This window comes from Chenopodium album, chromosome 23 (assembly GCF_948465745.1).
Source record: "Chenopodium album chromosome 23, dcCheAlbu1.1, whole genome shotgun sequence".
NCBI classification, from domain to species: Eukaryota; Viridiplantae; Streptophyta; class Magnoliopsida; order Caryophyllales; family Amaranthaceae; genus Chenopodium; species Chenopodium album.
The window spans coordinates 4,541,187-4,556,215 of record NC_137856.1 but is presented as its reverse complement, the minus strand read 5'-3'; the positions used below and the strand labels follow the sequence as shown (position 1 = coordinate 4,556,215).

General features: G+C 34.9%; 3 protein-coding genes across 3 annotated transcripts; all 3 read left to right on the top strand.

The window, feature by feature from the left end:
- The first annotated feature begins 208 nt into the window (after positions 1-208).
- LOC145606886 (F-box protein CPR1-like) lies at positions 209-1,612 on the top strand. Its single transcript, XM_081662726.1, has one exon. The coding sequence runs from the start codon at positions 209-211 to the stop codon at positions 1,610-1,612; it is 1,404 nt and encodes a 467-aa protein (XP_081518852.1).
- A 3,199-nt stretch (positions 1,613-4,811) lies between these two features.
- On the top strand, positions 4,812-5,609 carry LOC145606885 (F-box protein SKIP23-like). Its single transcript, XM_081662725.1, has one exon. It carries the CDS (start codon positions 4,812-4,814, stop codon positions 5,607-5,609), a length of 798 nt encoding a protein of 265 aa, XP_081518851.1.
- A 4,556-nt stretch (positions 5,610-10,165) lies between these two features.
- LOC145606883 (F-box protein CPR1-like) lies at positions 10,166-11,581 on the top strand. The gene has a single exon (XM_081662724.1). It carries the CDS (start codon positions 10,166-10,168, stop codon positions 11,579-11,581), a length of 1,416 nt encoding a protein of 471 aa, XP_081518850.1.
- The last annotated feature ends 3,448 nt before the right edge of the window (positions 11,582-15,029 follow it).

Genomic DNA, 15,029 nt, shown 5'->3' with positions numbered 1-15,029 from the left:
TTCTGTAATAATAAAATTAAAGAGGAATTCCAAGAAAAAAAAAAAAAAAAACAGTTATAAATACAGTTGTTTTGTTTTCAGTAATTTTCCATATCAAGTCAAACAAAGCATTTCTTGGACTCCAACTGTAGTGTTGCCGCCAAAACCACCATCATTTCCTCTCTCCGCCATAATCGCCGCCGTAAATCATACTCTGAAACTCAACTCCATGTCTTCTCCGCCGCTTAAGAAGCTGAAAAACACCGCCGAAGACGCCGACGAACAAACCCAGAACAGAGAAACTCCGATGCACATCATATCGACTGAAACCCAGAACAGAGAAACCCAGAACAATGAAACCCAAAACACTGAAACCCAAAACAGAGAAACCCAGAACACTGAAACCCAAAACAGAGAAACCCAGAACACTGAAACCCAGAACAATGGAGCCCAGAACAATGGAGCCCAGAACAGAGAAATTCCGTCGGAAATCATAGAAACTAAAATCCTTCCAAGACTTCCCGCCACTTCACTTCTCCGATTCAAATCGGTCCGTAAAGATTGGCATAGGTTGATCTCGAGCTCCGAGTTCATCAATGATCATATTCGGCACCTAAATTATCTCTCCTCGAGGTCTATTCTTTCCATTTCCCATAATTCTACATTAATTGCTTTCGATTATGGAGATTCTCAAAATGTTCAAATCATCAATTTTGGCCAATATTCCACTACAAACCCCATTTTCTTGATTGGTTCTTGTAACGGTTTAGTTTTGTTAATTCGTTCTCATGCTCTAAATGGTCAATTGCTATCTCCAATTCATCTTCTTAAGTTTGGATTTGATTACTGTGTTAACAATCCTGTTCTTAAGCGTGATATTGTGATTACCCACCCTCAAGAATTAGTTATTCGGAGTATTCATCCTGCTGCAAATGATTATAGTTTTGGGTTTGGTTATACTTCAACTCCTGAGGATTACTACATTGTTGCCATTAATTTTCCAGCGTTCATGAATCTTCCTTTGGCAGTTGTCTTTGTATTCTTATGTAAATCCAGAAAATGGGTTGTAAAAGAAATACCGCGAAACATTGAGAAAGATAGACGGACCGTTGTATTTGAAGATGCTTGGTATGATCATAGTGGAACGCTGGTGAATGAAGCTTTGCATTGGGGTATTAGTGTACCAGGAACGACTCAGAAATTCATTGTTGTCTTAGATTTGGTTAGTAGGGAGTTGAGCCTTAAGGAATTGCCTTATCCGAATTTTGGGGAACCTAGAATCTTACATCCTGCTTTTAGTTTGGGTTGTTTGAATGATTGCTTGTGTGCTTGGGCATATTCTGAGGCTGGAAAAGTAGTCGATTTGTGGATTTTGAGAGAATATGGAGTGTGGAACAGGTTGTTTCGTATTGATATGAATACTACATATTCGTATTTTTTTGGACTTACCAAGCCTAAAGAGGTTATGATCTTCAATTTTGATTGGCTGACATATCTTGACTTCAGTCGCGTTCCACCAAAATGGGTGCTTGTTGATATTGAAAACCAAGTGAATGCGGTGAATTATGTTCAAAGCCTTTTATCACCTCATGCAATAATCAAATATCCGGCCTCTGGTGAAGAGAATGAATGACATACATTGGGAGAATTGCTTGCTCGTGTTGGTATTGTGAAACTTATAGTTGCTCGTGTTGGTACATACATTCTGAAAATTAGCTAGTTGCTCGTGTTGGTACATACATTCTGAAAATTAGTTGCTCGTGTTGGTAGATACATTGTGTAGTTAGTTGCTCGTGTTGGTACATACTGCTGCCTGAAAATTAGTTGCTAGTGTGGTTGAGACAAGCATTGTCAAGAATAAGCTGTTTGTGTTGATACAGTGATACTTATGTTGTGAATATAAGTTGCTTGTGTTGATAAATACATTTGTTATTGTTGTTATCCCATTGTAAACCTTATCAGAAATGATAATGCAAATTAGACTTAGCTACTTGTCTCAAATTATAAGACAATTTACATGAATATTGCTATCATGATGAGCTGCAATGAATATGAGTTGTTTTCTTGGTTTGATTAATATCATGTGTTTTCTCCTATCTATTTCACTAGAGATATGATCACAAAATGCTTCAACTAGCACTTGCTAATTTGCTAATGTTTAGCAAAATTTCTTATTCAAATGTTATCTTGAAGCAGGTATATATGTTACTAAGGTAACAAATGTCAATGTGCATTCTTTCTCAATTGATGTAATTACTTAGTTTCTACGTCAATTTTTGGCTGCTTGAAGTGTATATATGTGTCATGGATGAAGAATATGATCATTACTTGACAGCTTTTGTTGTGTTCGCAAGAGCTTGATAAGCAGATTCTAAATGTGCAAAACAAGAAGTCTTCTAGGAGTTCTATATTTTGTTAAAATTTCTAGGATGACTAGGGTGTCTTTCAAGTTATTAAGCTCTTTTTCTCTTTCTCTTGCAGTCATCTAGCAGAAATTCGTTTGATTTAATAATGGATTAGTATTAGATTTAAATTATCAAATTTAGGTTGGGACTTTTTGACAAGATAATTGTAGGACTGTAGGAACAAGTATGATTTCTGGTTTACTTTCATATATTTTTCGTATATACATTGTGAAGTTAGTTAATTGCTTGTATTCTTGTTATACTTGATGAAAATTAGGTTCAAGTTTTAATGGAGGATAGAAATGAGATGTACATGAAGGGGAGAGAGAAAAAAAAAAAAAAGAAGCAATCCAACATAGTCAAGAAATCCAAGCTTCCATTAACGGTGGCTGAGAAGAGAATGAAAGAGAGGAGGGGGAAACAAAACAATAGCTCCAGAAATCGAAATGACAGCTTTTGTTATTGGATTTCAAATTCATTAAAATGGACAGATTTGTTTAAAGGGTTGGATTTGTGTCAAATCCAATTCCAAATTCTAAATGTTTCCAAACAAGTTGATTGAGACAAATCCAGAATTTCATTTGGGAAATTCAATTTTTTAAATTAGTTTTTTCCTCAATAATATTGTTACTTGCTAAGTTGCTACAAAGGCTCTTATTTTTCTCACAAAAAAAAAAAAAAAAAAAAGGAATAACTCTTTAAGGTCTTGACATGAAGGTGATTTCACAAATCAGTGAATCACTCATTAGGTAATAGCTTTGTAAGTCTTGACATAAGGGTGAAGAAGAGGGTTTGAAAATAGCTAAAGTATATTTATCCGATTAGCTTCTAATATCGACAATACTTACAAGATATGTAAGTAAAAAACTCAAGCTATATAAGTGGGGATTTTTGTGGCCCTTTTTACCCTTTTATAGGGGGCCTGATTATTTAGTTGTTTCTATTTTAGATTCAGTTATATACCATAATAATGATTTTTTGGCCCATTTGAGATGTGAATGATGCTAAAATGGGGATATATGAAATTTGCTGTCTATTGCTTCATTCATTGCTTCTGTGTATCCTTTATTGGCAAGTAATAGGTTGATTGAAGGCCTTGGCATCAACATTTGCTTTTGTAGTATTGAGTTACTCCCTCCGATTTTATTTCTTGCTCAATGCCAATGTTATTTTTTTGTCAATAATATCTCTAATTATCAGTTAAGTATAAATTATAATAATTGAAAATAAATAGTTTATTCATTATGACTGCTCCAATAAGTTCCATGTTTTGTTGGAAGTTTTCCATGAATATGCTATTTCCTCATTTATATTTGTTATTGTTAACCAAATAACCCTTTTTGTTTCTGATTTCCACTTTTCTTTTTTAATTTTTGCAACCAAACAAATTCTTAATAAAATGATCCGTTTGATTATGTTTTTGAATTATTCTTGAAATTTCACATGGGAAACAAAAATATCATTTGATTACTATTGTGGTTATTGATATACTTCATGTGTTTTTTTGCCGGTCGTTCCATAACTTAGAATTACCATCATACGAAATGCTTAGGATAAGAGCCAATTGAATTTAGTTTAACTGTGGAATTTAATCACATATACGCATGTAAAAATCTTCTTTTCTTGATATCCTTTGAAACTTTCACGCATGTTCTTCATAAAATTAAAGAAAAATAAACATTAGTACTACATAGAATTTCTAATGTAAGTTTATTCTTGAGTTGCAAATTGTGTGGTACATCATGAAGAGTTATGCTCCGTATACGTTATACCAAAACTCAGTTTCCTTATCGTTGTAGGAATGTAGGATTGGTTCCTTATAAAATAAGAACAAACTTTCCCTTAAGAAGGAAAAAAGAAAAAAAAAAACTTCTTATTTTATGTAAAATAAGTTTCCTAATTATCTTAGGTAATAGAGTACTATTAGAAATAGGATTGAATGCTTTTTATTTCAAAATAAAAAAGAGAATTAGGATTTAATACTTTGTAGTTTGTATATATAAATACACGTTGTGTAAGGAGAAGATTGAGAGCTTGAGATTAATCCGACAATGGTTAATTGGAGTGATTTACCCGTTGATGTCCTTAGAGAAATAGTGTTGAAACTAGATTCTGCCCAAGACTTAGTCTTTTTCTCGGCTGTATGTCAATCATGGCAGTATGCGTATTCTACGGCCAAAAAATAATTGGACTAGGACAATGCCATGGTTGATGCTACCCGAAAACGCACAAAATAGCCCTAATTACCCTAGGATAATATACTGTCCTAATAAACAAAGGTGTTACCAATTACATCTCCCTCAAACTTATGGTGCTAGATGTTGGGGTTCGTCGTGTGGTTGGATTGTCGTACTCGATCATAACCTAGAGCTGTACATGTTGAACCCGATAACTAAGTCTCGTATTAGCCTACCCCCTCTTTCAAGCATGCCCAACGTATGTGTTGAAGATGAAGACGGCCCTGAGTTCTTACAAATATGTATCATACAAAAGGCCGTTGTAATTGAAGCTGATGGTGAATACATTGTGATAACAACACCTGGTATCTTTTATCACAACGTACATTATGCAAGGCCTGGTGACCAAGAATGGACTTGGGTTTATTTACCCGATACTTTTGAAGGGAATGTGACAGATGTTACGCGTTGGGGTTCAAAATTGCTATTCATAAACGAGTTTGGAACAGTTGGATATTGTGAGATGAGTGCATTCTTAACTTCACAGCCTGTTACTCTAATGGACTATATACCTCGACCCTCATTTATGTCGAATTATATAGTACCATTGTCATCTAATTCCATTGAATTAAATCAAGTATACTTGTTGGAATCATTTGGTGAACTTGTTATGGTAATCAGATACAGATTGGAGCTTTACGACAGTGATCCTTGGGAATATCAAACGATAAATTTTAAGGTATACAAGTTCAACTTTGAGTCCAGTATTTGGGCACAAGTCTATGACTTGGGTGATGTTGCAATGTTCCTAGGGAGTAATACTTCGTTGTCGATTCGTGCATCGCGCATTCATAACTGCAGAAGGAACTGTATTTATTTCACCAATGATGAGTGGAAATTTCGGAATGGAAACCCTCTTATCTTTGGGGGTGACAAAGCTGACAATGGACTTTTCAACATATCAAATCAAGCATTTGAAACCATTTATAGAGGTCATGATAATCGTTCTAAATTAAGCTTTTCCTTTTGGTTTATGCCCAAGTTTTAACTTAGGACGACTTCAATTATATCTTTTTTTTGCATAATCAAACAATTTTGGTTGGCTGCATTACCTATATGGTTTAATTATGTCTAAATTATTCTGATTTTTCCAAATAATTTCAAACTAAACCAAAGGGACATATTTAGCTTGGTAATCATGTACGAATTAGTGCAAGTACTAAGTAAAAGATAGCGGCGCCCCTCTCTCTCAAACCCTATCGCCTTCCCATAACTGCTCCGGCCATGAGGCTCGTCGGCCGGCGTGCGGCTCATGCCACAGCATCGGCGAGCCTCCGATCTACTACCTTAGGTTGTTTTTTTCCTTTCTCGTTTGCGTTTTAGTTTTCGTTTAGGTTTTTTATATTTTCGGCCTAGCATTGTGCACCGCTTCCCCTTTTCAGCCGCTCCAGTTCCTCGCCAGCCTTGAGGCCGGCTTGCCGCCGAATGACAGCAATGAATAGATTCTCTGTAAATGATAGGAGTAAATACAAGTTGATATCAGATATCAACAAAACTTGTTAATATCAAGGATTATTTTGTAAATTTAGCTATCACACCAAGGGTACTATTGTAATTTTAGCAACCACACCCTCTTTCTCTCCCCTCTATCACCACGTACAACCTCTACTACCACCCACATTACCACCTTTACCTTCACGAATTCGACCCTTGTCGACCACCAATCGACTCCAGCCGACCACCATACGGCCGCCGCAACACCACTAGCTACCACCCACATCACCACCTTTAGCTTCACTAGCCTTTACGAATCGACCCTAGTCGACCACCACAGGCTGCTGCACCAACATTCGACCGCCTTAACACCACAGTACGAGCAAATCCCTTTCCCTAAATTAAAGGGTTTGTATGGCCCCAATTTTCATAAATTGCTACTAGGGTGTCGTTTTTTTGGCCGGCCGGCCGGCCGACTGCTGTAGATCCGACCTTGGGCATGGGATTGGAGGAGAGAGAAGGAAGTAGTTGCCATAGAAATGGAGGAAAGAGAAAGAAAAATGGGTCATGTGAGGGGAGGAGAGAGAAAAATTGGTGATATTAACAAAAATTTGTTGATATTTGTTATCAACTGGGTGTGGCTCAAATGATAGTAATAAACTTAAGTTGATAAAACATAAAAGTGTCTACTATGCTTACTGCAATGAATAAAACATAAAAGTGACGATGAGTTGATAAAAATATCATGTGTTTCATCTCTCTTTTATTGTAGATTTGATGTTCTATTACAAAGTGGTTCAACTGCTAGCTTAATAATTTGCTATTATAGCAAGCCAAATACTAATAATGATAAATCTTTTACTTGGTTGAAAATAAAATGGGTTTCATCTAGATTTGATATTTTGATTACAAAGTGGTTCAACTAGCTTAACATTTGCTATTATCGAAAAGCCAAAGAATAATAATAAATCTTTTACAAATAAATTGGATTCACTTCAGCAAGACAGCAAATTTCTTGTTAAGTATTCATCAAATTATTATCTTGAATTTGCATATTCGAGTGTATATTTGTTTAACTATTTACACAAGTTTACTCTTCTTAACTGAAAATATAACATGTATCAAAACAAACAAACATATAAGGGGACTTTTTTTTTTTTTTTTTTTTTTTTTTTTTTTTTTTTTTTTTTGGGGGGGGGGGGGGGGGGATGAAGGTTATGAATAATTGTGATTTTAAATAAATTAAATAAGATAAGCTGAAATTAATTAAAATAAGTCAAAATCATATACAGACTTGTGTTACTCTCCTACCAAAGGGGTTAAGAAAGACAAGTTTTGCTAGAAGATTTTAGCGTATCCTCGTTGAGGTTTTTTAAAAAATCTATTTTAGGGCTGAACGGATCTATTTACTTAAGTTCTCGGATAATCCCTAAAAGATGAGAGCTTGCGTTTACCCCTCTTTGTGCTACAATCCAACTAGGAAGATTATTATTGGTTATATTTCTACGAAGTCATGTCAAGTATGCAGGTAGGGGTGACAGTGGGTAGGGTCAACTAGTAATACTTTTGGACTCGTGCCCGAACTTTTATCCATACCCGGACCCCTAGGATTAAATTTTTAGACCCTTGCCCGGACCCTATGGGTCTAGCTAGGATCCAATCAGGTTCCTTTACGTTCCCCCCTCCCCCCTCCCCTAATTTTTAATGTATTTTTTAGTGCGCAAAAAAATGATAAAAAAAATTAATACATGAGAACATTAACAATTAATTTGACAAATTATAACACAATTATAAAACTGGCGATGCGAATATTGCCTGAGACCAGTGACTCGACAAAACAAAATGCAATAAAGTACTGAAGTTGAGATTTGAGGTTTCTCTATTTGGAAATTGGAACTTTAGACCGGTGAAACAAAATGTGAGATATGCGAGAAGTCAGTTATAAGCTCCTTATATACTAAGGGTTTTACAAGTATTATTTGATTTTTTATTATTTAGTAAATTGGGCGGGTCTAAGTACGGGTCTAGGTTTGACAAGTCCGTAGGTAGGGTCTGAGTCTTAGTATATTGTACCCCAACCCTTACCGTACCCGTTACCACCTTTCTACATACCCTATCCGTACTCATAGGGTCAAAGTCAATTTTGTTTGTTTGTTTTTTTTTCTCTTGTGTTTAGGGATTGCAAATTTGTCGATCTTGATGACCGATCAGGTTTAGAATAACTATTTAAAAGTGACGTAATTAGTTGAGAGGAGTGAGAAAGGAATGTATCGAGTTTGCAGGAGATGTCATAGGTGTTGGGGAAGAAGATGAAGATAGAAAGGATAATTTTTGTATTCTCTTGTCTAAAAGGCCTTAATTTTATGAATCTTAAACACATTTCATTTCTCTTGCTAATTCCTTTTTGTACACTACAACCTTTGGGTGACTAAACAAGCTCGGTAACATAAACTTGTAAACAATTATACTCAACGACATTATTGCTTTTAATCACGCTAAGCTAGTGTCATCACTTTGACATCATCTTGCATTTAATTGACAAAAATGCTAATGAAATAAATTACTCTACAATTTATTTTTGGTGTACAATGGTTTGGAGGTAAGAGAAGGGTTCATTTTGGAAGAAGAGATTATTTCTACCTTTCCATATTTCAAAACACAAGATAGGAAACAAAGTTCTCCAAGTTAGGTCCCCACCATAAGATTGGTGGTTAAATTACTATCAAGCCGCCCACCAATATCTTCTAGCAAAAGATCAATATCGATAACCTGAGTCAAGTCCCAAACGACTTTCGAGAGAGGCAATCCCTAAAGATATGGATGGAGTCCTCAAGATTAGAGGGGCAATGAGGGCAGTTACGTTGGAATTGTCGATGAGGGTGGTGGTATGGTGGTGGGAATTAGCTTGGACGGATTTGGGGAATGGAGAGAGTGAAGGGAATGGGATAAAGACCTAACAAAGGAAACAAGGACAATTAATCCCTTTTCTATGTGATTAATACCCCAACCAAACGACCCCTAAAATGTACGGAGTAAGGAAATGTTCTCTTCAACTAGTTTCACCTACTTATTCCTTATTCATTAAAAAATTCAAATCAGATCAGATTAGACTAAAATCATTCAGGTCAAATTAAATCACAACTTTTAATTATTATCTACTTATTGCTATATACTTACTCCGTTTTCTTTTACTTACAACACACCTTTTAGGCGGCACGCAGTTTAGGAGATGATTAGTGAGTGTAAACGAGCAATTTTATCAAAATAATTTTTACACAAAGATTAGAATAGGGTTAAGTATCATTTGTAAAAATTATAATGAATAATTTATTCGTTTACATTACATAAACCAGACCTCAAAACACGTGCCACAAGGCTGTGTTGCAAGTAAAAGAAAACGGAGGAAGTAGTTAATTGTGTATTAGAAATTATGAGAATTACCTTTTTGAAAAGTTCCTAATGACACGTACGATCTAACAAAATCCATTTTGATAATTTTTTTTATTTATTAAAATTAGTATTAATAAAATACAGTCAAAGTTTAGTGAAATTAAAAAATCAGATCAAATAAGATAATAAAAATTCAATTAGACCATCTTTAAAAAAAAAAAAAAATCAATTAGACCTTTAAGAAATTAGACTAAATCTCTTTTTTTTTTTTTGAAAGAAGACTAAATCTCTTTGTTTCAAATGAATAGAAACAATTTCTCAAATAAAAAAAAAAATAGAAAAAAAGAAAAAATGAATAGAAATAAGTTTTAAAAAGGAAAAAAAAAAAAAAACAATTATCAATAAAAAAAAACTTATATTTCTAGGCTCCCTCGTTTTATATTGGCCCAAACTTATATCCGACTTTTTTTTTTTTTTTTTTTTTTTTTTTTGACACAAAACTTATATTCGACTTGACGGGGTTTTGTTTCTGTAATAAAAAAAACTAAAGAGAAAAAAAAAAAAATGGTTATAAATACTGTATTGCTTTCTGTAATTTTCCACATTTAAATCAAACAAAGCATCTGTTACACTCTCACTGTAGTGTTGCCGCCAAAACCACCTTCATTTCCTCTCTCCGCCGTAATCGCCGCCGCAATTCAAACCCCAAAACTCAACTCCATGTCTTCTCCGCCGCTTAAGAAGATGAAAGACACCGCCGAAGAAACTCCGATGCACATCATATCGAGCGAAACCCAGAACAGAGAAACCCAGAACAGAGAAACCCAGAACAATGAAACCCAGAACAAAGAAACCCAAAACAGTGAAACCCAGAAAAATGAAGCCCAAAACAGAGAAACCCAGAACAATGGAACCCAGAACAATGGAGCCCAGAACAGAGAAATTCCGTCGGACATCATAGAAACTAAAATCCTTCCAAGACTTCCCGCCAAATCACTTCTCCGATTCAAATCGGTCCGTAAAGATTGGTGTAGGTTAATCTCGAGCTCCGAGTTCATCAATAATCATGCGTTCCGCCCAAATCCTCTCTCCTCGAGGTCTGTTCTTTCAATTGCCCATGATTCTTCATTAACTGCTATCGATTACGGAGATCTTGATTTCACCCCTTTTGGCCAGTATTCCTCTGTAAATCCCATTTTCTTGATTGGTTCTTGTAATGGCTTAGTTTTGTTGATTTCTGCTGATGCAAAATTGCGATTTCCTTGTTTACTTCTCGATTTTAAATTTGATTTTAGGGTTTTTAATCCTGTTCTTGGTGATCCTGGTATTACTATTTCCCCTCCTCCAAATATTATTTGGAGTACTCATGCTGCAAACGATTATAGTTTTCCAAAGGATTATAGTTTTGCAAACGATTATAGTTTTGGGTTTGGTTATTCTTCAACTCATAACGAATACTACATTGCTGCTATTAATTTTCCTCACACCTTGCTTCTTCCTGGGGTAGTTGTCTTTTTATACACCTGTAGTGCCCGAAAATGGTCTGAATTTTCTGTACCGCGAACAGCATGGCGATACATTGAGGAACAAAGGATGTATATTGCAGTTCAAGATGCTTGGTATAAACATAGTGGAACACTGGTGAATGAAGCTTTGCATTGGAGTGTTACTAAATTAGGATATAATGTCAAATACATTGTTTGCTTTGATTTGGTTAGTAAGAAGGTCAAATTTATGAAGTTACCGCATGCCTATTTTGGGAATCCTGCAGTACTCATTCGTTCTGCTTTTAGAATGTGTTGTTTGAATGATTGCTTGTGTGCTTGGGCTTATTCTGATGATGGAAGACTAGTTGATTTGTGGATGATGAAAGAATACGGTCCGCGAAAACCATGGACCAGGTTGTTTTGCGGTGATATGAAATCTACATATTGGTATTTTTTCGGATTTACCAAGCGTAGAGAGGTTATGATGTTCAATTTTGATGGGCTACAATATCTTGACTTCAGCTGCATTACACCAAAATGGAGGCAAGTTTATTTTCCAGGCCAAGTGAAAGCAGTGGATTATGTTCAAAGCCTTTTATCACCTCATTCAATAATCAGATATCCAACCTCCGGTGAAGAGAATAAATGACATACATTGGGAGAATTAGTTGCTTGATCGTGTTGGTACATACATACATTGTGAAACTTAGCTGCTCGTGTTGGTAGATACACTGTGAGAATTTGTTAGTTGCTCGTGTAGGTAAATACATTGTGAAACTTAGCTGCTCGTGTTGGTAGATACATTGTGAGAATTAGTTAGTTGCTCGTGTTGGTACATACATTGTGAAACTTAGTTGCTCATGTGGTTGAGACAAGCATTGTGAAGAATAAGCTGTTTGTGTTGATACTTATGTTTTGAAAATTAATTGCTTGTGTTGATAAATACATTTGTTATTGTTGTTATCCTACTGTAAACCTTATCAGAAATGATAATGCAAACTGCAAATAAGACTTAGCTACTTGTCTTGAATGATAATTAAGTTAGTTTGCCTGAATATTGCTATCATATGCTGCAATGAATATGAGTTGTTTTCTTGGTTTGATTAATATCATGTGGTTTCTCTCCTATCTATTTTTACTGGAGATATAATTAAGATATGGTTTAACTAGCACTTGGTAATTTGCTATTACAGAAAAATCAGAGAATAATATGAGTTGGATTTGTTTTGGCAAATTTCTTGTTTTAATGTTATCTTGAAGCAGGCATATTACTAAGATAACAATTGTTTTGCAATTGATGTAATTACATCAATATTTGGCTGCATGAAGTGTAGCAGACTGTATGTGTCATGGATGAAGAATATGATCATTACTTGGCAGCTTTTTTTGTGTTCGCAAGAGCTTGTAAGCAGATTCTAGGATGACTAGGGTGTCTTTGAATTTATTAAGCTCTCTTTCTCTTTCTGTTGCAGTCGTCAAGCAGAAATTCATTTGATTTAATAATGGATTAGTGTTAGGCTATTAGCTTTAAATAATCAAATTTAGGCTCGGGACTTTTTTGACAAGAGTAGTGTAGGAACAAGTAATATTTCTGGTTTACTTTCATATATTTTTTGCCCTCCTTTCCTTAATTCTGTCTATGTCAAATCGCTTGAGTGGTCTTGGTAATGGGGTTTTTTGGGTTTTAAGCTTTTGGTGGTGTCTTATATTATTGAGGTTACTAGGTGTACACACTGCTTGATTTAAAAAGCAGAGTATGTGGATCCTGAAACTCTTTCAGAGCGCCTTAATGATGCTATTGATACCATTATGAGATATGAGCACTTAAATTGGTAAATTAGAAACAAGTTTAAGAGTGACTTCTGGTTGGAGTTAGGATTGAGATCATCTTATTGCTTAACTTATACTGGGAATTGGATGAGTAGAAAAATTTTCAGGAGCAACTATATATTAAGGTGAGGTTACGTTGAATCCCATTGTAGCCCACTTATGAGTGTCCCACATTGGAGAAAGAGGAGAGAAGGTTTCACTTTATAAGGTAGAGGAGTACCTCCTACTATCGCCAATTGGTTTTAGTATGGAAGGCCCATTTCATATTGTTATGAGGTATGATTATATATATTAAGGTGGCCATCGTCCATAAGAAATAATAAGGAATTTCGTTATAGAAAGTAATTTTTATAAGCTGAAGCTATAGATGCAAATATGAGCCAGCTATACTTGTCTTAAGAATAAAACACAGCTTTTATGCTCCATTAGACCTCAACAAAGTACATCAGCTAATTAGCTTGGTTACTGCTCTGACTTGGGTATAATTCCATGAGTCGGATCCTTCAAATTTACAATTCAAGGACCCGGGAACACTTTTAATGTAGTGAATTATGTTCAAAGCTTTGTATTACCTCTTGCCTTAAGCTCGAACCAAAGGGAATAGATGATTATTGTTTGTATATACATTGTGAAGTTAGTTGATTGCTTCCTAAAATGACAGTAACTTAGCTACTTATCTCACAAATTAAGATAGTTTCCCTTATTTTTGCTAGTGAAATGATACAAAATGTCTAGTTATATCGCCTCTTATCTTAAACTCGGATCAAAGAGAATAGATTCTCTGTAATGATAGGTAATAAACTCGGATCAAAGTGTCTACTATGCTTACTGCAATGAATACGATGAGTTGCTTTCTGCATTTGATAAAATCTCATGGGTTTCATCTCTTCTATTTTAGATAACTAGATTTGATATTTTGATACAAAGTGGTTCAACTAGCTTAATATTTGCTATTATAGAAAAGCTAAAGAATAATAATATATCTTTTACTTGGTTGAAAATAAATTGGATTCACTTCAGCAAGACAGCAAATTTCTTGTTAAGTATTCATCAAATTATTATCTTGAATTTGTATATTCGAGTGTTTAACTATTTACTCAAGTTTACTCTTCTTAGCTGTAAATATAACAGTTATCAAACAAACAAACATATAAGGGTACTTTTCTTTTCTTTTTTTTTTTTTCCTTTTTTCTTTTTTTTTTTTTTTTTTTTTTTTTTTTTTTTTTCGGGTTGGTGGGGGGGGGGGGGGGGTGGGGGGCATATGAAGCTTATGATTAGTTATAATTTTAAATAAAATAAAATAAGTCAAGATAAGTCAAAATCATATAAGGACTTGTGTTACTCTCCTATTAAAGGAGTTGGGAAAGACAAGTTTTGCTAGAAGATTTTAACATATCCTCGTTGAGGTTTTAGCAAAAATCTATTTTAGGGAGTCGCAAGAAGTGGCTCAATTTCCATCTATCACTGGAGTGGTCTCTGAATGGATCTAATTTACTTAAGTCCTCAGAAATTCCTAAAAAACGAGAGCTTGCGTTTGCCCCTCTTGGTGCTACAATCCAACTAGGAAGATTGTTTGAGTGCACTACACCCGCAATCAAAGCTCATTGGTTTTATCTCTACGAAGTCATGTCAAGTATGTAGGTAGGGATGGCAGTGGGTAGGGTCTAGTAATACCCGGACTCATACCCGGATTTACCCTTATCCAGACCCTATGGGTCTAGCAGGGTCTAGCTAGGATCCAATCAAGGTCCTTTATGTTCCCCCCCTAATTTATAATCGTATTTTTCGTGCACGATTTCATAAAGTACGCTAAAAAATAATTAAAAAAAAAAATTAATACATCAAAACATTAACAAATAATTTGACAAAAGTAATTGTTGTATTCTCTTGTCTAAAAGGCCTTTTATGAGTTTCGAACACGTTTAATTGTTGTATCCAATCAAGGCTTTTTTTTTTTTGTACGCTACAACCTTTGGTCACTAAACAAGCTCGGTAACAAATACACTGAACGACATTATTTTTTTTAGTCACGCTAGTGTCATCACTTTGACATCATCTTGCATCTAATTAACAAAAATGCTAATGAAGTAAATTACTCTACAATGAAGAAAAGTGGAGTTTGAGGAGAATGACAAACTAAGGAGGAAAAAATATTAAGACAAGTATGAAAGATATAAAGAAAATAATCATGTGATATCAACCCACACACTAAATTATAGTCGACTAATTAATATTTCTAGGCTCTCTCGTTTTATTTTGGCCCAAAC